We start from the raw sequence: 26,481 nt of genomic DNA on the forward strand, positions 1-26,481 counted from the left end.
TTTTGTAATACCTTCAGAAATTAATGTTATATAAAAGCACATCCATACCCAATGCCAAAAGGCTTAAAATTTATCTTGCCTACCTTCAGCACTCTGAAAGTTAGCCTAGATGTCTTTTCCAAACTACCTACTGTCAAAAAGGCAGGGTAGAGTGTTCTTGCATATCTAAAGATGAAGCTTCACAAAAGTTCCATTTCTCTCCACACTTTTTCTAACTCAGACCAGGCACCTAATAACTAGCCTGCCTACCACAATTTAATGTATTTTGTATATTTAAATTGATGCATCTTTAAGGAGAAGAACTAGAAAAAAGATCAGGGTGAGACAATGCATAGAGACACCAAATAATTACGAAGTGATCAGCAGTGTAACCAATTAAGTTTTGAAAATTCTGTAGCAAATGCTTTTCTTGTTTTTTCAAACAGAGCACTAACTTAGTCACAGCTTCAAGTGAAAAAATGTACAGTAAGTTCGAGTCTTTAACTGATCACCACACCAACACACATACAAAAAGCATAATTTAATCATCATCTTTTTGCCATGAGTAAGCATTAACAATGAAATATTTAGCTGTCAAAAGTCTTTATGAATATCTAAAGGCCTAATACAAATATCCAAACTATTAGTAAACATTTGTAATTTGAAGTGTTAACAATAAGACATTTAATAACTCTGCATTAAATCTAACAAGACTTTTCTAGAAGAATATTAATTTACAATCATTCTTTCTAACAACTCTTTGTACAATAAAAAAAATTAGATTTGTATTTTTTTGCTTCCTTTTCCCACCCAACCGCCCACATAGTTTTGTTCTCAGACTGAGCTAATAGCCGATCAAGCCTGATGGTAAAAATCCTCTCAACCAAGGGTCCAAGATCTCGGTTTCAGCATCCAGCTCAAATTCTCTTTGGGAAAAAAAAATCCATATTTGCATAATGTGCAAAGTGCAACTTTTATCCAGTGCCATCAGAAGTGTGTGCTGCTATGAATATTACCAAAGAAGAAATCAGTAAAAATTAAGACTTCTCTATTTCCGATTGCTCTCTTATGGACAAATGTTAGATGATGTCTATAGGAATGACAGATCAAGTGGATTTTATCCTGGTGCTTACTGGGTCAGGTACTTTCCAATTTCATTAGGTCAAACCAATGTTTTTACTCAAGTTCTTCAGTTTCCTCTGTGAAAAGGTCAGCCAAATCTGCCACTGTCAACACTGAGGCTTCTGACTGTTTCATGGAAGAGCTCGTGTGGCTGTGGGAAAAAATTGCATGTGGGAATCAGAGAAAGAATCAGTGTAAGAAATGATCTGAGTGCACTGAAGACAGAGCACACAGTTCACTGTCAATACCTGCCCAGCTTTGAAGCTCAGCAGGAAAGCACACCTTCTGTCCAGGATGCACATACACTCATCAGCTACTGCTCCTGCACAAATTTTAAGTAAGATAAAAAGTCCATCTACTGTCCCCAGTGTGCTCAACACCAAACACTGCAAAGGCAGCAGAACATGGGATAACCCACCTTGACCTCTTAACATTTAAGGGATTTGCCTGAGCTTCCAAGCATGAGGTTTAATATCACTTTCAAAACATTAGCCCTCATGGGATCATTCAACCACTGTACATTTATCCAAATTTTATGTGCAAAAGTAATGCTAATTCACGGATAAGGAGAATAAATCATTCTTGAAGAGCTAAATCTGAAATCTTCCATAACTACAGCTAAAGATGTGCATGTAATTTTTAGTTTCGTGATCTGTAACAGGGAAAATTTCCTTAAACAAAGGCCTCCTCCTAGATCTGTCATGTGTATACCATCTGGTTAAAAGGTACAAGCCTCTTACACTTTCTGCATAATAAGGAACGTAAATAGCATTTTTGGTCCCACTCCAATCCATCACTGCTTATAGATTTTGGAAAGATAAACCACAGTGAGAACTGCTTTCTGTGTCTGCACATCAGCGTCATATGATTGACTTAGCATCTGGGCAATGCTTGCATGGCCTGTGAAACCAAGAAGTGTGACACAGCACCATCAGATGAGGTTTTTAGGATTAAAAAAATAAAATAACAAAAGAAAGAACCCATGTCCTGTGTTAGAGTTTATAACACATTGTTGCTCTGGTGGCAGGCTTAGTGTTACTCCATCAATTGCAACGTTTTTATACCAATGAACATAGGTAAACTGAAAATATAAATTATACCATAATACATAATTTATTACTTGGGCTTTTATGAAATAAAATACACAAAACATAACCAACATATTTCCCAGAGAATTAAAACACCTTAAGCTGCAAGTTGCAGGAGCCAAGTTAAAACTTTTGAAGTTTTAAAACTGTTTTGCCAATCAAAATAGTTTGAAGAACAGCTAAAATTTATATATAAGATGTACATTCCTAACCATAATAAAGGTATGGTGGAGAACCACCTTTTCATTTTCAATGCAATAATGACATTTAAAAAAAATTCAACACATACCTTCTATCTACAGTTTTCAGCATAGTCTGCATTCTCTCTTCTATTGTTGCTTTTATCAGGAACCTATGAACAATCGTAGATCTGAATGTGTTTGAAAAAAAGAAAATGCCACCATAAGTGAGCAGAAGTTTTACTGTTACTGCCAAAGTTTATAACTATATTTTGTCTCATACTAGTTCTATTAAAAGTGTTGAAAATATGCCTCTGGTTTGTAAGAAATGAATGTTAGAAGTGATTAGCAACTTCCATTGACATTTCAGAGTGCTTAGTGCTTCCCTGGAAACACACTTTCACTTTACTGATCACACACTAAATGAATGTAAGCTGTATTAACTAAAATCCTAATGTAGATACAAGGCAAAGTTCTGCTCTCTGTGTCCTTAACAGAAACATTCCTCCGGAGCCAAAAGAAAAAAGAGTTTTGCCCACTGGTTATATACAATGTTCATACTTCACTGTCACAAATTATTCCAAGAGACACGAGCTCAATGTGATGGAAAATTAAACCTAATACCCTGAGTTTTAATAATACTATTTTTGAAGACAGCAAAATATAACAATTTTTTTAAAGAAGTCAGTAACTGTAGTCAGGTAAACACTGGTAAAATATAAAACCCAAAATGTCAATAAACGCACCACAAAATGAAAATTCCATTTATGAAATAAATTTTCATTCTATTTATGAAATAAAATTTCAAAAAAGAAAGCAGTAATTTAGAAAAGTGACAGGCGCCAGAAAGTGAAATAGAAAACAGTCAGATCCAAAGATAAAAATGAAAAAGCACCCCATGCTCTCCAGTATAAACATTTTTCAAGGTAAGAACCCTTGAAAATGCTTAGATGATTTTCAGGTCTTAGGTTGAAACTTTGGCAGGCAACATTTCACAGAAGAATGAAGGAGGAATGCTTTTGGATTCAAAGGCAAAGGTCTACCCCCAAAAAAGAGAAGTAAATAAGAACTGAACTGGTAATAGTTGCACCAGTGACACTAAACAAGAGTATTCCCTAATGTTCTGTGCACTTGGAACAAAGCCCTTTTTAAAAATAAGCCTAGCTGAAATCTTAATTCTTAAAAAGTACAATGTATCTTGATGGTTTTATTGCAAGGTTTTTGCAGCACCTTTCATCCCAGCATCATGTAGAATTGCACTGTGGGCTGCTGCAATCAATCTTTCCCTCACAGTTACAATTCTATGCCCTCACAGTTAATTCAAAATCTTTATCAACGCACAAATATCCACCTGTTCATAAACATTCTTTCATATACATGCTCCTTCATGTTCACCTCTCTCTTTGCTTTCATTTCCAGAACACAACCACCACTATTATTCTACACTATTGTTATTCCAGAATTGACTGCAGTTATTTTTCTTCTCCATGTAGTGGGCTTTAAATTATTTTTTCTAAAGTCATGAGACCTTAGAAAAAACATATACATCTCATAGTTGAGGACAAACTTTCTAAAACCTTTTCCAAGTGTTCAGTACTACCTATGTCAGAGCAACAACACTGAAACAAACAAGAGACACACAAACTCATTAATTTCTTCAAAAAGACAGGGTAAAGGCAGAACTGTGATTTATAAACTTGCCAGTTCTAATGAGAATGTGCTATAACTTTCTTTTTGGGAAAAAACCCAACTAAAAAAAGCCCCAAAACAAGGAAACAAAAAAGCCCCAACAATTTATGCAGCCCCTAATCTGGAGTTGAGAATGACCAGTTAGAAAGAGCCTCTCAAGGAATCTCAGAAAGGCCATGCCTGAACGTAGCCATATATGACATAAATGATGAGTTACTCAGACCTGCAAAGCTATTTCTGGACATTTTTGCAAGCAGAAGTCCAAAGTTAAAAACTAAGGCATCAATGGCACATATAAAATAGGGCAGCAGCTGAACAAGGTTTTTTCAGATCTATTCTGGACCACATCTAAAGCCTTGAACACAACTGCACATCTTACTTTGTTTGGCCAATACGATGCACTCTGCCAATAGCCTGTAGCTCGTGTGCTGGATTCAGAATGGGCTCCACGAGCAGAACATGAGTTGCTTCGATGATGTTCAGTCCATTGGAACCAGTGTGAAGAGGCAGCAGCAAAATATTGATGTTGGGATCATATTTAAATGCAGACAGGTTTTCCTAAAAGGCAAACATCACAGCAGTGGGACAGAAGCTCCAATGCAGTGCGTGGGGGACAAGACTATATTTTCAACAAATTATAGCAGCTAATACAGGCTCCAGATCGACAATCTTTGCAGGTCTGTCATCCCAGAACAGATACATTACAGTCTCTGGAAGGCATGAACTTCTTGCAACACTGATCAGTGTGTCACATCCTTAACTTCCATGCCAATGCATCTTTCTCAAAAGTGAATGTACTGTTTATCTCCAAATGCCTTAAACTAGGACTTTTTGAGATTATAATTTTTAGAATTAATAAACTGGAGATCAACATTTCTGCCATACAAATTTGCTGCTTTTTTAGTTTCTGAAATGAAGCAATGAAGTAAAAAGGATCAGATTAACTTTTATGAACTATGATTTTCCCACTGAAAATAATTTAAGAAAAATATCCTTTATGTACCTGAAATTTACTAATTCCATTGATCTGAGAAAAAACCATGTTGTTGTCATACAAAGCTTTTGAAATTATATCCAACACATCTTGCCACTGTGAAAAAAAAACAAAACAAAACCACACAACACAATAAAAGTAACTCAACATTACAAACAGCAATGACAACTAAAAAATAATAATTAGCTTCCCTAACAAAAAGTAGATTTAAAAACTTTTCAAACTGCTAGGATTTGCAATTCTTTTAAAAAAATTGTGTGCTAGAAACCAAATCTTTCATAAAACTAAGTAAGATGAGTTATTAGAAAGATAACTTGAATGAAAAAAATTGGTAGCCATTGAAAAAACAGTTTTACAATGTATGAAAAACATCTGGACATCACATTTAAAATTATCTAGAATTTCTACTGCTTCCATACAAATCTAAGTGTTTGCCCTTTAAAGAAACAAGCTTTCACATCTGCTGACTGTGATCATTATTCTTGTTCCAGTTACAAGACTTGACCTACAAATCCTCAAAACAATCAAGTGGTTGTACTGAGTGATTCAACATTTTGGTAGCTAAACTAGCTCCTGAAAAGATTATGAATGCTTTAAACTCAAAAGACACATGCAAAGACAAGACAGAAAATGGTGATTAATACCGTTGAGAAAACTAAGGACTTAGCCCCCGGATCTTTAAATTGAATTTTCTTCAGTGTTCGGACCACAGCTTCCACTTTGGTGGAGTGACTTCCCTTGAAAAGTCAAAGAAGCACATTAGTAAAGTAGGATAGTAAAAAACTCCTTCCACATTCATTGCTTTATTAAATGATGTTATATTTGGTCTCTTACACACCTTACACAAAATTAACAATCATCAGCCTTGAGGAAGGGCAGGTGAAGTAGCACTGAACTACTTTTACCTCTCCCTTATAACACACTGCACTAGGATCAGCAGAGTGTACCAGCATGAGCAGCACATGGAGAATGAAGTGCCATACAGACACACCCTCTGGTTCTGCATGAGGCAAAGCAGATGGCCCAGGCGGTGCAGGGGCACCAAATGTGCCCATTAGGCCTCCTGCACTTTAACTTTGTGGCACAGTCTTTAGTGAGTCTTTCAAATGCACATTAAAATTCCCGTACCTTCACACCTTTTGAAAATGGACCAAGAAAAAAAAATACCTGAATGTTATTTATGTTGCTTTTGTTTCTTGCTCTGGCAACATCAAACTTAAGTTCAGTACTATGAAGCTTGTTAATTATATTTAAAACAGTATGAAAATTGTAAATACAATTGATTATTGAATGTTGGTGAGCTGCAATGAAAACATCTTTCTGCATTCAGAACTATTTCAGTGCTTAATGAATCCAATACTTTATTCTACATCTTGTCCATTTTGATTTGTGTATTCTTCCGTATCCCCTTAGGTCAGCAAGAGGATCCAATGAGATGCAATTCTTTTTCCATCTCCTTCAATACGTACTTTCTATTACAGCAATTTTACCTCATGTCTTTTCTAAAGAAGCCTTTACTTTCTTACTACACACAAAGTCATTTCAAACCGTGCTAGATTCAGCAGGACAAATACTGTTTTATTTCTGTCTGCACCTGTCTTTTGAACATTGAATTAACTATGTTGGCTCAGTACAATGACAGATCAAATTTACTGAAGTCATGCTGTGTGCAGAATTGGCTGGGGAAGGATGTCAGCAGTCTCAGCACAAGCTGGGAACCAGTGCTGGGCTCCTTGATCACTCACACATTAGGCAGCTAACATGTGAAAGACTTTCTGTTTTACCAAAGGCTGCAGTAAGCTGTGCCATTTTATTACTCAGGATCCTCCACAGTGATTCCAACTCTATGTCACAGACATAGAAACTAACCAGCTTTCTTCCACGTCATTTCTGTTGCACCTGGTAGACACTGACTGTCCATCTGACTGTTTGCAAAGTCACATGGACAATTAGAAATGCTTATGTTGGCAGGTCTGAAAGGATGACACATTTGCAGCCCCATGGCTACTGCCTGCTAATCATAAACACCCACAGTTAGGAGATCTGAGACTAGCCTTTAGGACTTCCTACAGAATTCCAGGGTCATTTTTGGCTTTTCCAATTCTGTTCATCTCTGACTGAGTGACGACAATCCTGGCTAATATGTTCTAGTAGTCTTTTCCTCAGAAACTGTTTTTAGACCTTAAGACAAATTCTATTTTCCCCTGCTATAGCAGATAGCAGCTTTAGCCACTGTTGTTGATTTTTCTACCCTTCAGATTCCTGTGACTCAGGTGTCACAAAGGTGACTTCATACAGATCAGTATGCAGAAAAGAACAGCACAATGCCCAAAGTGGGCACAGTCTTTCTCCTCTATTTTTTAAACAAAATAACTGTATAAAGTTCTCCATCCCTTTTGTCTACATTATGTTAAACCATATTATACTTATTGAACTTACAAGTGACTAAAACTTTGGCTCACAGCACACACAAAGATCTCAATTATGTTCTCTATGGAGAGATGAAACTAACAGAAACACTCTTGTTTTTCAGTCTGTCTTAAAAAATGGTATCCTACTCATTACCCCTACACCATGAGGCAGTCATTTTGTTAAATATTCAAATGACTATTTATAAAGAAATTGGCTAGATCAAATGAATTACGGAACAGTTAACTTTAGAAGCAAACCTAACAAACAATTACCCTCTAACAAACAATTTCTGTCTTAGATGACAGGCTGGCAACACCCACTGTAATACTGACCAGACACAGGAAGCTTTTACAAAACCAAAACATGCAGGGATGCCAGCAATCTCTCTCTCAGTATAAAATGCTTCCATTTACAGTAGTCCTTCTGCATCTAAGGCATTACCTTAAAATGGTTAGTGTCAGTAAAATTAAGTATTAGAAAGAAAGGCAGGTAGTGAATACTTTAAGAGGGATTGAGAAGATCTGATTAAAATATGAACACTGAAAAAAAATCACACAATTTTCATATCTATCCTGAAAGACACTGGTCTTAACGTCAGTATTCTATAGAAACCACAGTAAGCCTGTAATTCTTTGTAAACTGTCCTTTAAAGGAATATGAGGTAGAATTTTTTATTTTTAACAATGTTGCTTGTTTACATAGTAAATACAGTGAAGCTACAGTGTAAATTTTTATTTTTTCATTAACTAAGAATGATCTTTGCTCAAGCAAATTCACATAGAATTCATATTTTTGGTTTGTTCAATGTTTTTGATGCAGAAATACTTCAAGAAAACACTACAACCCTTTACACAGGATAGCAGATGACGTGTTCTTTGTGTCTTATTTATGAAGTTTGGTTATTCTGGTTATTTTTAAATGTAATTTATGAAACATATTTGAAATTTTGTTAGAAACAGAGTGATATCTGTAAACTGTATATGGAATTACTATGTAAAAATCCTTGCATGAAGCTGTGTTCTATGAAGTAGCACTTGAAAAATACAGTCTATTTACTCCCCCTGGTGCCACATACTGTCAACTACTTTAATAATTCGAGTTAGGAATCATATCCTCATAAAATGGAATTCCATTTGTCCAGGGAGGTTGAAATAGCTATTGTGAATTTGGTGGCATTGTCCTCAATACAGGGTAGCAACCCTAGAAATTGTGCAAGGTTCAAGGAGACTCACACAGATATCATGGAAGTCTGTCAGCACAACTAGTTATTATCTTTAACTACATTAATCAGATTAAAATTATGACAAGCATTACAATCATATTTTAATCCAGCTGTATCATAATAATATTTTTATTAAAAGACAGCAGTATCATCTAAACCAAAATATTATCAAATTTTATCTTTGCACTTTAGCCCAGAATCCTCTATTTTTTCCACAACTGCACTAAACACAGGTTTTTGGTTTCTAGATGATAATTCTATAAGACATTCGTGCAGTGCAAACATGAACTTATGTACTACCTATATGTCAGCATTGCTAAAGACTCATGGAGATGCTGTCTCTTCAACCCAATGAAAACTCTCCTTTAGTAAAAAATGCAGATAAAACAGTGCAATCAGGATTGAATTCCTGTATGTTTGTGTCTAGAGGTTTTGTCATTAGGAAAAACAATTTATAAAACCATATAGTACACTTGTCTGCCTAAATGCAGTATGCTACAAAACACAATAAGTATGCACTGCTTAAAGTTTGGGCCACAGAGCTCCTGCACAAACAACTCACCTTTACAGGAATATCATCCTCCTGATTTGCAGCTTCTGCAGTGAAGACATAAGATATTTCTTTATGAGAAGTGGTCTGCCTGCAAATGGCACATTTAATGGAGCTGCGGCGGGTGCCCACGCTGTACTGCTGGATGATGATTGCAATGCACTCATTACAGAAACAGTGTCCACACGTCAGCACTGCCCACTGTGCAGGAAAAAAAACCCAAACGCAACACAGCTTCAGTTTTGGGCCAGTGCAAAAGAAAAACAGTGTACTAATCTATGATAAATTATATTTTCATAGAGAAATTACGTTTTTTTCATGATATTCATCAGATTAAAGGATAATTTTACAATTGTTGCACTCCAGCTAATAAAAAGCCTGAATTTTAAAGTTTTCCAGCATAGAGACATTCATGATCTAAAGGAAGTCTCTGAATTTATTGTTCATTGTTTGCATTTTCTCAGTTTTGAACTTCAGGAAAGACATTACAATCTTCCATTGCTACGAAAAATGATTCTTAATGCCTTATATGTAAACACAGATTAAGTATTTACATACTTTTTAAAAATTACAAAAATGTTTTGATTTGCCTTTTCTACAATTCTTTATCTGTGCATTCATACTAGATTGGTCTTATTTAATAAGTGATAGAAAAAATGCTTTAATTTTTCCCTACTGGTAAGTCCAAGGCAGCATCTTTAGACTTAACAAAAAGATTTTATACAGTGTCTTAATCTCTTTTTGACAGAATGTATGTGAAACAAGACTGCATTGCAGAAGCTGTTCTCCCCTTGTGAGTCTAGAGCATCTACATGTCAGCTGGAACCTTCCATAATATAGAAACAATTTGCAGACCAGTAGTTTTGAAATTCAAAATAACATCTTTTGCTGTATTAGCCTGTTCTTTAGGCCATTCCAAGAGGAATAACTAGAAGTTTTCATGGGACCAAGTAGCAAAGGGATTGATTAAACCACTGATTTTAAGCAGGTCTTTTACACTTTGCTAGGTTTTTTCAACTGTGCAGAAACAGAATGAGAAGTATTTTAAAAGTTCTTTGCAACATGAAAACTGCTATCATCTAAAGAAACAGTCATGCTGTTAAGAAAAGATAAAGAAATTAAAGAGGTTATTTTCCCTTTCAGTGAGCTCTTCCAGCTCTGAGATAAAGAATAATGGCAGTTCACAGGACTAACTGTTGTTCTCTGTAAAAACCTGTATTACCCTGGGCAGAAGAACACAGAGGGGACTTTGGAAACATGGCAGGACAGCAGTTCATGCTTACACATGTCTAAAATGCAAAGAGAAGCTAAACCTCCTTAAAATAGCTGCCCTAAAAGGAAGAGACAATTTAGTTTTACCATAACGAGTCCTTTTATGTTCTTCTCCAATGCATGGTAAGTCAAGTTTAAACTATGGCTTTGTACTTCATGATATAGATTAAGTCTCACTTGAATTTCAACTCCTGCACTTCAGCAGGGAAAGAAATACACACTGCCAGTATTTATTCTGTTGGATTTTGCTACTGTGTGCATATGTAATATCCTTTTCTTTAGAAGAAAAAAATACTACCAATAGGAACAATTACAATAAAATACAATAGTATACAATAGAAGTTTACCTACTTCTTCTTTCTGTTAGCTTATAAATGGGAAAGAAATCTTTCTGCCAGAAGTATAACTTCAGATTTATAAAACAATCATGAAATCACATTTTTGGAACACTTAAGCAGATGTCAAAAGCTAAAAGAAGTAGAGGACCTTGCATCTGAGAAAGATGTTATTTCAGGGGAGAGGCTGGTTGGTACATTACAGAAACAGCTCATTTTCCCTGTTTCAATACAACATCCATTTAAAAACAGATCTTGACAATTTGACACACAACTGGCTCAGCTCCAACTAAAGATGTTCTAAAAGTAAAACCTGCTGAATAAGTATCTTACCTGTCTTCCCAGCTGGCGTGCACAGATTGGACATGGTTCTGGGTTAACTCCTCCAGTAGTTTTGTCCTGAGACTATAAATTAGAATAAAAAACAACTTTGTGTTAAGTTATTCTATATTTAAAATAAGCTTCTAGAAAAAATGAATAATGAAACCCTTAAAAGAAACCACATCAAACCAAAACACTGTCTGAGCAAATATAAAACATTTCCATGTACTCAAGTCCACCTTGAGGAGTTAAAACACATGTAACTTATGGTAGGCAAAAGGAGCACTTTTCATTCTGCAGTCCTTCTGATGGCATCAGCAGCTCTGTAACAGCTCTGAAAAATCCTCATAAAATACAAGTTTCAAACAAGAAACTCCACATATTTTCTATCAGCTTCACATGGTTGCAAAACCACTTAAATTTTGCTTAACTATGCTTACTTTAACATAAATGCACTTAAACACTATGATCAAAATAACATATAATACATGGAGGTTGTCTGTTTTGCTTTTTTTTTAATGCTCACTTTAACTCCAAAAGTGATTATCCTTCTGTTTCAGGTAAGCTATCAGTAAAATACCAAAGGTATGCAGAGACATACATAACTTTATAAGGCTTCTACTAAACATGGCCCAGTTAGTTTTAATGAAAACTTTACACATCTAAAACTATCTTATAGTTTAATAAGTATATAATTAAACAAGTAACTAAAATATATAATGCAAAAAAATAATTTTATGAGCACACAGTAACACAAAGAACAGCACACTGAATTTCAAAATGTGATCAATCTTTACAGAAAATACAATTTCTTTAAGATGGAAATTTTAAATAAAAATAATGGTAGGTTTCATCCCTTCCACAGGGAAAGGTAAAGATCAAGGAACCATTAATCTTACTTTTTCCAGATTAGTCAGGTACAGAAGTTGTCCTAATTTCTTTTGAAGTTGTGATTTGGCAACTGCCTTGTCATTCAGAAGTTTCACTCGATTTTGCTCTACCTAAGAAAACAACATTAAATATGTGTTAAAAAGGGAAAAAAAGTTGAGTTTTACAATACGGCTTAAATTAATTTTTTTTTGTGAAATTCAGAATATCTATTCATTTCCTGTACCCAGTATGAACACAGCACCATGAATTGGCTGAGATGCAGAATGCACATAAAATTGCTTTTTATTGTTTTACTTACATTATTAGTTCTTTAGAGAAACAAAATTAATTTAAAATAACCCAAATTTTCAGAAGTTTCTTTTGAAGTTCCTTCAATGTATCATCTCTTTTCTTACAATTGTGTATACATATACCAGAATTAACTGCTGGTTCAAAAAACAACATGTAAGAGACAATTATTTTCTTTATATATCTTAGAAATGTCCACTTTTGATTTAACCTATACAAAGACAGAAACATCAAGCTGACTTTTTTTTAGATTAATTACAGCTGATAGTGGAGAAGTTCAATTCTGCAGAAGAGGCAGGCACCTGAAGGATAAAGGCCAAAGAAATGGGCGTTTCTTTTATGGCTGCACATACATGTATAAATCTTAAGACTTTATTAGGCATTTGTTAAGCAAAGTGCTCCTTTTTAAAAATTGTTTTAATACAGAGATGAAATTTATTTCCTTATAAAAAGAAGCAATTTTATCTAACTCAATCTCACAGAAAAAAAGCACAAAATGTGTCTATAGAAAATACACTTCTGTTGGTGCAAAAAAAAATTAAAAGGTTAAATCAACCCAAGATTTTTTCTATCATCATGAACAGAGTCAGGGGTAGCTCAGAAATTTCAAAAGACTGAAAAAAAGATTTTTCTTTGATGTGCTTATTTCTGTTTAATATAGGTATTTGTGAAAAGTATCAATATGGGTAAGGAATCAGGTCAACTTAATTTTCCACCCAGCTTGGAAAACTGGGCAACTGTAGAGAAAGGAAGTTGCCGCTCCTGAAAGGGTAGCGGTCTCTTGGAAACATGCCACTCTGTCAGAAGGCTAACAGAATATATCAGAGTAACAGTTTCAAGCTCAAAATGGCCCATGTACTCAACCTAGCAAAATTCTATACTCCACCAAGCCTGTCTGAAATGAAAACAGAGACACATTATAGACATTATACATCGATCCAGATATAGATTTTAATTTTGTAGGAGGTAGGTTCCTTCAAAAAGAAACCACTCCTTCCTGCCTAGTACTCTACCTCATGTGGCTCTATGATGTGGAGCACCGGTGGGTTTGGTTTTGGCTCATCAGGGTGACGCACTCTCAGCCGCTCTGTCGCCATGGCCAGCTCATCAATGGCGGACACGTGATCCCTGAGCACCATCCAGTACTCATGAAGTAACTGCAGGAAAACCCCAACAAGTGAGCAGCAGAACTGAATTGAGTGACACTTACATGACTCTGCCATACAATGTAAGATGAAATGCGAGAATCTTTTGGAGGAACAGATAATATTTCTTTACAGCATTCAGCCATAACAACAACTAATTATAATGGAAAACAAGCAGTATAGACATACTGACATATAGGCATTTTGCCTGCTCTCTTCTCCAGCCTCTTTGGATAAACTACTAGAAATAGCTGTCGCTCCTTTCTTCTACAGCAATTAGTGTTACAATAATTAATGCAACTAAAAATTCAGATACAAAATGCCTTGCAAAACAAACAAAAAAAACTCCTTGATGAATGAAAAAAATAGTTATTTCACAGAGTATCATTCTTGTAGCTCAGTGTATACAGGAGTAGTACAGACCACTGAATCAGTATTTCCAAGTTACAACAGACGGAATCATAACACTGTCTTCATTCTCATTGGTATATTAGGTGCATCTTTTGTTTCCTAACATAAAGGCACATGAAAAAACTGTGTTCCTTCTTCACAAGACTGAAGGTAACCTGAATTACAGAATGGACCAGTGCTGGATTTGCTGAGTCTTGTTACATTCTGATTCAAGTAAACAGATGAACACATTTAATTATATCTTTATGCTGTCTTAATAGATGCAATTACATTGCTTAGTAATTTGATTAGTAGCCAGTCTAGCTTTTAGAAACTATTAGCTCCCATATAAATAATTTAAAATCAAATCCTGTAATAAGCACAGTGGAAAAGGTTGGTAGGTAAGGCCTAATTTCAGGAATACGACTTAGATGTGCTAATATTTAGCTGCAATTTGTTTATAATAAATTAAATGGACCACCCAACTGTTTGATCAGCATGTAATTTACTGTACCTTATATTCCTTTTTCCATGCTTCAAAGAGCTCCAGGAATACACTCCCTTCTTCAGTTACCCTAGCATCCATTCGGTGAGCTTTGGCAAAGGAAAGAAGAGCTTTCAAAGCACGCTCTGTTTCACTGGTTGCCCAGAGCCCTCTGCTTGTGGTGGGCAAACGGTCATCGACAAGCCCCTCTTGGTCTTCTATCATCTCCTCGAATATTGCCATCTGGCCTTTAACACTTCAAAACAAACCAAGCACAGCACTTAGCACTGATCTGGTACTTCCACATCCATCTGTACTTATTCAGCCTTCTTATATATGATTAAAGGATAATGCAAACCAAGGAAATATAAACAGGTGTTTTACTACCCAGCCAAAAGCTTGCTTTGAACACAGTGACCTCGGTACCAATCCTCAGGCCATTCTGTCAGCCCCAAGTCATCTATACCTTTTGTAAAGGCTTACACATCTAAATCATCTTTCAGTAGTTATTAATGTCACATCCATGAAAAAAACTAAATTCTGACTTTTTATATAAGCAAGAATTACAGTTAAACTCAGATGGAAAACTTGCTGTGTATTATACAGTAAAGAACAGTACAGCTTTCCAGTTCTCTCCTTGACAAATAATGCTAATTTTAAAATAATCCATTCTTCCTGATTCCAGCAGTCATGAAGCAACAGAACTCCCACTGGTAAAGACTTCTTAAAATGTTTTCTCAGTAATCTCAAGACTTTTCAATCCAATTTTGACACTGTGAGGGATATGAGAGAGAGAAGTCCAAAAGAAAGCATGCAGAGAACTGTAATCTATGTCTTTCAGTACCACCCACTTTGCATACTTCTCTGACACCCCATGCTGGTGTCACCCTTCTTTCAGCTTCATCCTGTCTGAGATCTCTCATTGTAACACTGAATGAGGGTGGTATTACACCACTTGCAGCTGGACTGCAAATAAATATTTGCACAAATAGGAGTATGTGTTAAATTAGCATACTTGTATCTATACACACGCTTTCTGAACATGCCACCACTTCATTTCAGATGTGTGGTCATATTATAATGGCTTGAGAGAAAGTGGCATGTATTCATTCCTTGGACACCTTTTCTTCAAATGAAATTTACATAGAAAATTAAACCTAATAGAACTACTATCAAAGCCATCAGCAAGAAATCTCTGTCATTGGGTCATATACTTATTTCAAACAACATAAACTAATCCAACTTTCACTTTTTCTAACAGTGAGGTATTTATAAAGCTACGAACTTACCTATGCATAAAGAGCTTTGACTCGTATTCTGTGAACAATTCGTCAGCCTTACAAAAGACACAGCTGCAATACAGAAAATTGAAAACAGAGGCACTCAATTTCATCAGAAACAAAATTATCATAAGCCCCTATTCCAACATAAAAAACTACACAAAATTCTTTAAAAAGAACAAAATAACAGTCATATGTACACTAATATAGCTAACACCAGAAGATTTTATAAAAATAAAACCAAAGGTCATGATGCTAACAAATAAATCTGTGATATCTGTGTGCATACAGCTCCTGAGTACATAATAAAGGCTTCAGTATGTTATTTCAAATAAAGGAAAATGTAGTAATACACATCTAAAGTATATTTTCTGTTTTCAAGACCTACTTGTTAAGTGGCAGTCTAACAGGTCGCAAATGGCAGATAGTGGCAGCCTCAATGACCTGCTTAGAAGGAGGCCCTTCTAAGTTTTTCACTGCTTCTCTTACAATCTTCTGGAACTTCTTCACTTCATCCAGCTGAGTTGTGAGTAGGTATTGAAGGCCTCTGCAGTCACGGAATCTTATTTAAAGAAAAAGGGAAATTACTGTACACCAAGACACAAAATCCAAACTTGACTCAGTATTCTGAAGTAGAAGAGAAGTAGCTAAATAGCAATCTAGGACAACATAAAAAATTTTAATAAAAAGGAAGCAAATGCTTATTCCTGCTACATGCAATTCTGTCAGAAATCACTCCAGTGAATCCCCAGAGCTGATGCCTGGTATCTTTAGAAAGACTCTTTCCAAGACTTGAGAGGTGTGGCCAAATACTAGTAGTGAACACCAACCTGCAACATTTTGGTCCACAATGCAAATCTAGTAATGGAAACCACTGCACATACAGTCTTACTTGTGTCTGCTGGCCAAAAAAATTATTTTCAATGCACCTGTGCAATTCACAACAGACACATGCACACATCACAAAAATACACTTCATTCAGCAACTGAGCTTTAAAGTTAAATTTATTAAATGGGCATAACTGTAAACTATTTTTCTGAAACCTAGCTACCTAGCTGTCTCCTGTGATTGGAGGGGTGGTGCAGTAATGAACACAAATACGAACAGAAGTTAAGCACTTCTCACATTGTGTTTTTCCTGAGATCGTCTCTTGCTGAAAGACAGTGCATCATTCTACAAGGTCTGATATTGATGTACAAGACTTTGGCTCTATGCAATATGGAGAGTTTGATCCAAAACATAAATTTTGTACAGTGCAGAGAGCAAAGCACAGGTTTAACAGTACTAAAGCTTGGCATTCAATATAGCCTACTTCAGTAATATGCGTTTTAAAATAACATAGACCAAGTTTGCCTAACCAGGCAGTTTGAAAATAAATTAAACTGCAACCACAAGTCTGCTGTTATTATCATCAATTGCCAAATAATATCAGCTTTTATAAAAATTTCCATCACTATACCATGGATTAATTATATCCAGTACTCAATTCAGAGTACTTGTTGCTTCCACCATTGACCAGTAGAACTTGATACAACACTGTTTTTTAAGTTTTATCTCATATGCTAAAATAAATTGAATAAGAATTAAGTTTTATCCCTGTGTTATAGAAGAAAGTTTAGTCATAGATAGCTTTTCCAAAGTTACACAATCTGTAAGCAGCAATTTAAGAATATACTTTCTAAATACCTAATTTCAAAGAAAAAAAAAAAACAGTATGACACAAGCTAACGTACAAATGGATAGCATAATAGTTTTGCAAGAACACGCAAACAATCCTTTCCTCATATTTTTTTGACCAGAATGTGATGCTATCATTCTCAAAGAACCATGAGATGTTCACATCCAGACTAACAGAGTGCTGAGGTTGGAAGGGGCCTTAGGGTGTTGCCTTGCTCAAAAGGTCTCCTCAGGCAGGGTCACCTAGAGCTGGTTGCCCAAGACCATGCCCAGACAACTTTTGAGTATTTCAAGGATGGAGACCCCACAACGCCTCTGGGCTACCTGTTCCAGTGCTCAGTCACCCTCACAGAAAAAAGCATTCCCTGATGTTCAGAGGGAACATCTTGTGTTTCAGTTTGTGCCCATTGCCTCTTGTGCTGAAGAAAAAAGAAGTTTTGTGTTTTTATTTAGATTATTCAATATAATTATGTTAAGTACTGAAAATAAAAGGTATATTTACTTCAATCAGGAAAAATTTCAACCTTTTGGAATCGTGATGGCAGAATAGTCAGAGTGAAGGACACATCTTTATATACGCAATTAAAATATGTGTATCTTGAGTATTTAAATTTATACACACATTTCATAAACTTGTACACAGATGTATATACATACATTTATATATTTCATAAAGATAATAAAAATGTATTTGACTAAAACATGATTCAGAAAGATTGTATTTAAAAGAGTAAGTTCATGTATCTGAGAAAATTGCCCGAAGTTAGACCACCAGAGCACTGTCCTTCCTATGTCTCCCTTCTCTGTGATGAACTTACAGACCTTCATCCAGAATGTACAAGAGGGGCTTAGGAGAAAAGGGTCTATTCAATCCTAAAATTAAGGGGAGACCATATTGCTTTCTGTATTTATCTAACGGGAACATACAGAGAAGACTGAGTCAAACTTTGTCAAAGGCACCTGACAAAAGAAAAAGAGACAATGTACACATGATGCAACACAGGAAATATTAACTAGGTAAAATAATTTTTATGTCTTTTTATCCATCAAGTAGGCCAAATACTGGAACAGACTTCACACAGAGACTATTGAATCTCCCTCCTTGGAGATGCTAAACAGGTCAAATCGCTGTATAGCTTTACTGGATTGAACAACCATGGGTCTGGATCTTAAGATGGGGGTTGATTTAAGCAACCTCTGAATGTCCCTTCTGAATTCATTACTCTTTAACTGAATGGTATACTGTTGTCTTGAACATGAAACCAACTTCAAATTCTTTGCTCAGAAAAAGAGTGATGCTATTTTATGGTGTTACACAAGGATTTTCTGATATTGTCAGTCTACTTTCCATTTAAGCAAGCCAATGTCTTTTACAGTTTACTCAATTTTAATGTAATAAACTTTGAATTCTTCTTACTCAGCAGTTTCATAAGTATAGAAGACTATAAAACCACAGTAAATAATGCAGAAGAACATTTCAAAGAATGCTTATCCAAGAGAATACAGTTATTTTCCTGCTTTTTTTTTCCAAGTCTTCTATCTAGTTGTGCTTTTCTCAGGGACTGGTTTTGAAAGATAATTGCAGTCTAGATGCTCTGAAGCAAAAATGTCTGCTATCTAATTGCAACAGTTAGCACAAAGTAGTAAGACAACCTGAGTAGATTTATCTGTATTTAACAAACAGCCTAATTCAGCTATTCTCTTACTTCTCTGCCATGGAGAGTTTACTTGTCTCCTGTTTGTAGTTGCAGGTAATTTCATTTTGCACACGTTGAACAAGCTCCTCATCGATGGCATACTGTATTGCTGTCTGGATGACATCCAACCACCAAGGAGAACCTGAATGTATCTGTATGAAAAACAAGAGCTTTATCCTTGAACTTTCAACAGAAAACCAATTTACTCATTGCAACAGAGGCATATACTGATCTTTAGGCCACAGTCAAACACAGACTGGCTAATTCCATGAAAAGTGGAGGATGAGGGATATTAAAAAATATCCTGTCTTCTGCTGACATGTAAAAACATGACTAAGAAACTGTCTACATTCTCCACACCTTTATATTCCTTCAGTAGAATCAGATTCATCAAGGCTCTCTATACAGAACAGTCACACAGAGCTACTGTGATCTCAAAGTTTCTTCCATCTCTCTCTCTCAAAAGGAGATAGAGATATTTAAGCAGAAAAAGCAAAGGTCCCCATGAAATTAAGTCACTGAAGTGACTGTGTAATTTTAATGGGTGAAAGAAGATAAACAGCTAGAGTTATGGACAAAAAGATGAAAAAAATATTCTTTAAAAATGCCAAAAGTCAGAGACAAAACATTTAAGAGGTACCTGCCTTTCTCTGAAGTTCCCGAATGGTTTGAAGAACTGGCTGTAAGGCCTGATGGGCTTCTGCAACTTCTGCGTTGGATTTACTCATATAATGCTGTCGGAGTTGTTCTGCCTGTGTGGAAATAAGAGATTAAACTATGCACAAATCATACCTGTGAGGAATACTGCAAACATAAAAACTCCCCAACTACCATAGAACTTTTACGTGGTTACCTATCTATGTGCTACCCACCTTCATTTGTAAGCAATATTTAGCAATATTTTTTTTTCCTCTAGAATCCAGCATTTATTAGTAAGCCACAAAAAACACATGAGAAGACAAATCACTATGAAGATGCTAACTGTGCAACTTAGCTTTTGGATAAGCCAAAACAACACAATAGGAATACAATTACAAAAGGGAACTGGAATATAACTCAGTATTTTCTACTTATCTGTGTTGAATAAGCAAACAATAAAAAGACCCCAGAACAGTCTGAAAACAGGACAATTGAACTTACTCATAAAATATACTCATAATATAAAACTTATAAAATAACAAGAAAGGCTTATGTATGCAGTTAACTCAAAAAAGCTATTTCTTTTGAAAGGAAAAGAATTGTTTCTTTTGTTAGGGAAAATGCTGAGGGGACAAAAAATAAAAACATGCTCTACATATTCATGTAAAAACAAAAGATGTTTACCTCTTCTGCAAGTCGGCTGTCACGCAAAGTTGGGGGAATTCCTGGGTGTTTTGCCAACAATTCCATCAAATTATGTGTAGAATGAAGTCTCTAAATATACACAAAGTCAAGAGCAATCATGAAAAAATCCATAGGAACATCCATGACAGGAAAGACCTGAATAGCAATGAAAGCTTACAGCAAGAAATTAGCATGAATTTAAAATCAGTTTTGCTTTCTCTGCTAATCTGGAAGCATCTTATAAAGAAAAGAAAGATTCCTTTCCACATTTTACTGAGATAGGAAATGATAGGATATGAAATATTAAAAAGACCTTCTTTAACATCTCAAAAGCAAATCAGCAGGCAAGTGTGACACCAGGTCATCAGATCCTATGCCATACTCACCCTCCTAATTAAAACAGCCCTTTACTGTTCTGAAAAACAAATTATCTCAGGGCACTTTCTTTGGTGTCTTTTGGAATATTCTCAGGAAACAATTCATTTAGCCTATCTAAAGCAAAATAAAGCGCAAGGAAAAGACCAGATACCAAGAGCTATAATAATTTTTCATATTTTTCATTTCTCTGAAATAAAAGATACTGAAAAACATATGACCTTTAGGTAGACTTTTAGGGAAAATAAATTTGATTATTAATATAAGGAAACTCTGTTCCTCTTCTCTGGCTTCACTCTTTGTTTCTCAAACCAGACCAATAATATTATGCTTCCTGCACAGCTCCCACAAACTCATAGTAATAACCTCCACTATCATAAACTTGTGCCCTTCTCACATCCTGGATTCTCTTCACCTCTGTCCTATTACTTACTATTTCAGTCACTCAAGAGGACTGGCCAGTAGTGATTTGCCTTTATCCCAAAGAGCTGAGAAGACTTAACAGAAGCAAAGTTTTATTACACTAAGGCATCATTAATCAGCATATATTTCAAGGGGGAAAAATTAACTGGACTGCACAATCCAGTAGAGCAATTTAATTAATAACCTATGCACAGCTTAACAAGTTTAGGCTAACACCTCTATGCTAGGCCAAAAAAGCCACCAGGAAGTCACAAAGGAAAAGGAAGAATCAAAGAAGCACAACAGAGGCATCAGGTGACCACATGCAACACAATCAAACAATAATTTGCTCATAGAAGCAAGTAAAGAAACAGATAACTGATCACTTATCTATGTATCACTAACATTTAAAATCTCTTATTATGCTGAAGAAAATTTTAGTCAATTAATAACTGATAGTTCTTGAAGAACTGTAAATATGTTACTTGGAGAACCATGACTTTTCTACCAGGAAAATATATTCATATTTTTAAATAGTATTCAAAAGGCTAATAGTATTCAAAAGTCAAATGCCCAAAGAGAAAGGCACTTCAATTCTTTTCCATGTTTTGATGCCCTCTTATCTTCTGCAGGGCAAGTATTTTATTATTCTCTATCATTAGGCCCATTAATATCACTCTCAGTGCAAACCCTGCATTCTGTAATTGCAGGATATAACACTTAATGTGAGCAGTCACAGTCACATGCACCAGACTAGGAATTCAGCTTGTTAACTGTAGTGTAGAACAGCAGGTGGAGATCATACACTGCTTCAGGGACATCAAGAAAACTCACAAGCAGGTTTTTATAAACACAGTAGCTTTTTTTTTTTTTTTTTTTTTTGGTCAAACAAAAAAAAGGAAACATGAAGGTCATGGGACAGATTCCTAGCTGAAGATTGTGATCAAAGATTGTTATCATAACAGCAGGCTGAAAGAGTAATTCAGCATATCACTGGGATGAAGAAAAGACTGACCTGTTAAATTAAAGTATTCTAAAGTATTCCAGTTCTTAACTATGCCTCTTTACATTTCAATGCTCACTCACTTGCAAGGAATCTGTTTTGAGCTTTTCTTTGTGCTCTTCAGATGATCTCAGTACTTCTCTGTACAGCTCCGCAGCCAATGCATATTCTCCTGAATTAAAAAAGAGTAGCAAAAACACAGACAAATTGTGTTGGATTTTAAATATACAAACAGCTACGACCTTACAAATGTTACATTACTTATAACACACTAAGATGTTCTCAGAAAGTCTCTATATTAAATGCCTGTCTTCACGCAATTCTTTCCTAGTCATTCCTCCCCCCTAAAAATTGGTAAAAAATAGAATATGATATTCTACAAAGACTTACACAGTTTTCAAATTAAATATCTTTTGTCACGGTAAGATCTGTAAACCTCTTAAAATATATATTCATGGTTGCATAAATAAAAAAAAAAATCTCATGTTGCACTTAAAAAAATCATCTACAACTCACTGCAGTGATGCATTGCTAAATTTGCACTGCAAATGCATTATTCACTCTCCCAGTGAAAGGCATCAAAGTTGTGTCATACTTCAGAAATGCAGAAATGATTAGGTATATGCAGGAAGCATAACTACTGATGTAAGCTGCCAGCATCACAATCACTCCCCAGAAAATAGCTGATATCAATTAAAAATAAATACAAAATTGAAGTTGTGTATGGAAAAGCAGTGAAAAAATAAATCCATCTTAATTTGCTTTTCTCAACTGATGGAAATTTACTTAGCCAGTAATACTCTTAGAGACTCCTAAAACATGGAGAAGCACTGAGAAAAGAAATGCATAAAGACAGATAAGAGAGTAAAACAAAAACCATCATTCTATCTATATGGAAGTATAACAATTCTATGGCAACAAGATTTGTTGCTTCTTACATTGAAGGAGTTACATTTCTAAGTGTGTAGTCCTGCCATACAGGATTGCAATTACCAGAAACGGCCAAAAGTTATGTGCTGAATTTGCTAGTTTGAAGCTTGTCAGGCCTCCCCTGAATTTTTCTTGCCCTGCCTTTTACTTGGCTTAGTTGGGATAGCAATTTCTGTAATTCACTAGGTGTCTATGGCAAATTTTTAGTATATTTTTAAACTTTTGTTTATCTTTGTGTGGTACAAACACAGCTTTATATAGACAGCAGTAACAAGCAGTTATTCCATGTAGAATGAGATATTTACAACTACCACAATGATGTAGTGTAGGGAAATAGGCCTAGTAACAATAGCAGAGGCTATTGACAAGTAAAGATTTAGGATGCAGTGTAGAGTACAGCCATGGGATGCTAAGAGATGGTGCACAGGCTTGGCAGTGAATAAGAAAGCCATGGCTATAAACAACTCACCCACAGTCAAAGAAATGCAGACTTAGAGCTGGACAAAACTGGTTTTAGGGGCAACAAAGAGAACAAAGAAAGAGTATGTAACATTCATAAAAGGCATCATGTCCACTAAATTCAGCGTTTTCATGGAGCTGCAGACCAATGAAGAAAGAGGAAGATGCAAACATGCTAGCAAACATAAAAATGACCCTCACTGGACTCTTGCGTGAGGAAGAAACCATCAACACAAACATCTTATTCCTACTTATGAAGGTAGTGACAACTGGCAATTGCACTGCCATCACATCTACCAAACCATTGACCTCAGGGTCCAGATGAGCTTAAGTAGAAAGATAAGCAGAAAAGCAGGACAAGTAGAAACAAGTAAGTGTGATTGTTACTCTTTTCTTTGCCTGTAGCAATAAATTTGGACTAATAATAGACCTATAGATTTTCAATTATACTAAGATTAAATTCATGGCCTCACTTTTACGTAAGGTGTGCTTCCCCCTTCCTGACAAAGAAGACTGAGTGTAAGGGAGTGTAATACTGGGGGAGGAGTTACAGACCAGAATTCTGCCTCTTTTGTCCTGCTTTTGTTTCTCATCCGGCGAAATTTTTATCAATCTGGTTTTCAAAATAGGCCAAACATAATTTTTGCTACCCGTGCATTTTAGAAGCATTACATCTGTATGTAACTCTTTTTAAGCACTTAACTGTATCAGAAGCACTTATCTCCATGCTGCAATTGTAACAAAGTATTTTGAACCCACTAACTACAGATTAAAGAATCCGAATATAGTCCTTCTGTGAGGCAAGTAAGAGAAAAGGCAGCTTGCCTGTTCTCTTTGAAGGAAGACTTGGACATGAGCTGGAAAAATTCAAACAGCCTGTCAACTTCAGAAGAACTTGGAAAAGTGGCATTTTTACACATTCAATGGAGTAATTTTAATTTATTTTATGGGACACTCAAGATTCATATAATTATTTTTGTTTCTCATTCAAAGCTTTTTTGCCTTGTAATATAGACAAAATCAACATTGACAGAGCTGTCTAGCAGGAGCAGCAAAAGGAATCTTAGCAGTCAGCATGGCTGGGGGCGCAAGGGAAGCCCAGAAAGCAGTACTGATAAAGCAAAAGCAGGTTAAGTACAATTACACAAGTATGACTTCTTTTAACCTCCCAGTACACAGAGATGGAGCATATCCTTTACTCTTGTACTGAAAGGAGTAAAGGATGTGCTACAGCCCTTTGGTCTTACCTTTAATGATATGGATACCAGCTAAGCCATTGAGAGCACACACCAACTGCCGGTGAGCTTCCTCACACTCTGTTCGACACTTCTTTTGCAGAGAGGCCAACAGTTCCTCCATGGTCATGGTGCTGAAAAGGAGACCAAATGGCTTGAATTAGAAACAAAATCACAGTACTAGAAAAGTAAGGGGGTCATGCTGAGCAGCATAGCAGATCATTACATGCATCCGTGGTTTTTTTTGAGATTTCTTGACTTATTAAAAAACCTCTAACTGTCAGATTTTCTTCCTGCTAGAGCTTTACCCTAACTTGAATGCGTCCAGAGGTTGCCATCTCCTGGAACACCAAGAACAAAGGAGCAAGAAGAAAATTTGAACTTGATAAAATAATCCTTCCTGGGGCAAAATATTGTTCTCCTTCTGTTAGTGGTGAACTGCAAACAAGCAACATAGACCTCATTTTGCCAAAAGCTGTTCAGATGAAAACAGCTATGACAGACCACACTTCTACCCTCTGCTACCAATCTAAACACAAAATACATGAAGTGTCAATGTAAAGAAGAAAACGTGTGAAATGAGAACAGAGAAGACTAGCAAAAATCATTCTAAACTTCCTTTTCTACATTTGTCATATCTGCAGATTATGAGAGGAATTTTACCAGAAGAGAATTAGTTTCACATAAAAATACCAGAAATGAAGAGAAAAGAGGGAAGCGGGAACAGAAATGAGGAGGATGCAAGAAGGAAGCCTAAAGGGTACCTTGGAGTAAAGCCACAGGTTAAAGAATCAGAGGACTGATATGAAGAGACAGGAGAGTAAACAATAGCAACAGCCTACAACAGATGACCTGAGGCTGCTGCAAATACCAATTGCTGCTGTTAGACCAGGCACCACTCCCCTCCACTGAAACCCTGCTCCTCAGCCTCATCCACCTTCAGGAGAAGCATTCACCAGTTGGTGTTCAGCACTGTGGAACAGAGCACTGAACTCTTGCACAGACTGGGCTCCAATTATGCTGGAAGGATGCCCTTCCCTAGGCCTTTATTTTACCTTCCTTGCAACATTATTCCAGTTGCAGAAACTGATTCTTGGTTTTATAGTACAGTGTTACACCAGAATCAGCTTTAAATAAATACAATCACTACTCATAATTACTGAATTCTGCAAAGGAAATACTAAATACACATAACATATGCTGATACTTCCACCATTGCTACTTACCTTTTATTTTCAAAATCCTCGGGAGTTCCAACAAAAATTGTTACAGCAGAAGGATGTACATATAAAATATGCAATTAGATACACAGCCTGAGACTACCAACTAAGGCAAACAGAAGGGGTTTTTACTCAAGTTAATTAGGAAAATCTAGAAAAATCTCTTTTGAGAGCTTTTTTTTCCCTGAGTAGATCTCATTTACTGCCTTCACTACACAGGTGGGAGAAAAAGGTCATCTATCATAGAACAGAATATGCTCCAAACTCAGGTTTTTAATCCAGGCCATTGTTTCTTATCTATATGCTCCAGCATCAACTTTCGTATTTCAGGAAATTTCTGTTATTCATCAAAGGTCCTAGCAGAGAATTTCTTCATTATTCTCCAACACATAACCAAAGACAGGAACTAAATCTTCTCTCTATCCTGGGAATATCCACTGCTGTAGTCAAGTTTGGGTCACAAAAAAAAAGGTATGTAAACACTGCTGAAAATTGACTTTTCTCTGGACACGTGATTT

General features: G+C 35.8%; 1 protein-coding gene across 2 annotated transcripts in view; it reads right to left on the reverse strand.

Annotated features, from left to right (window-relative positions):
• Nucleotides 1–527: 527 nt before the first annotated feature.
• The window catches only part of SHPRH (SNF2 histone linker PHD RING helicase), a 49,105-nt gene continuing 23,151 nt past the window's right edge, over nucleotides 528–26,481 (reverse strand). For both annotated transcript variants that reach the window (XM_064708399.1, XM_064708400.1), the window contains exons 14-30: nucleotides 24,756–24,877; nucleotides 22,203–22,291; nucleotides 20,340–20,429; nucleotides 19,661–19,768; nucleotides 19,026–19,168; nucleotides 16,030–16,203; nucleotides 15,651–15,713; nucleotides 14,392–14,617; nucleotides 13,356–13,499; nucleotides 12,063–12,164; nucleotides 11,176–11,247; nucleotides 9,248–9,436; nucleotides 5,696–5,788; nucleotides 5,061–5,147; nucleotides 4,437–4,615; nucleotides 2,479–2,559; nucleotides 528–1,252 (exon numbers count right to left, since the gene is read on the reverse strand). In XM_064708399.1, the coding sequence (XP_064564469.1) occupies nucleotides 1,156–1,252; nucleotides 2,479–2,559; nucleotides 4,437–4,615; nucleotides 5,061–5,147; nucleotides 5,696–5,788; nucleotides 9,248–9,436; nucleotides 11,176–11,247; nucleotides 12,063–12,164; nucleotides 13,356–13,499; nucleotides 14,392–14,617; nucleotides 15,651–15,713; nucleotides 16,030–16,203; nucleotides 19,026–19,168; nucleotides 19,661–19,768; nucleotides 20,340–20,429; nucleotides 22,203–22,291; nucleotides 24,756–24,877 (2,059 nt within the window). In that variant the 3' untranslated portion in view covers nucleotides 528–1,155. The remainder of the gene's footprint in view (nucleotides 1,253–2,478; nucleotides 2,560–4,436; nucleotides 4,616–5,060; nucleotides 5,148–5,695; nucleotides 5,789–9,247; nucleotides 9,437–11,175; nucleotides 11,248–12,062; nucleotides 12,165–13,355; nucleotides 13,500–14,391; nucleotides 14,618–15,650; nucleotides 15,714–16,029; nucleotides 16,204–19,025; nucleotides 19,169–19,660; nucleotides 19,769–20,339; nucleotides 20,430–22,202; nucleotides 22,292–24,755; nucleotides 24,878–26,481) is intronic.

This window comes from Zonotrichia leucophrys, chromosome 3, assembly GCF_028769735.1.
Source record: "Zonotrichia leucophrys gambelii isolate GWCS_2022_RI chromosome 3, RI_Zleu_2.0, whole genome shotgun sequence".
Taxonomy (NCBI): Eukaryota; Metazoa; Chordata; class Aves; order Passeriformes; family Passerellidae; genus Zonotrichia; species Zonotrichia leucophrys.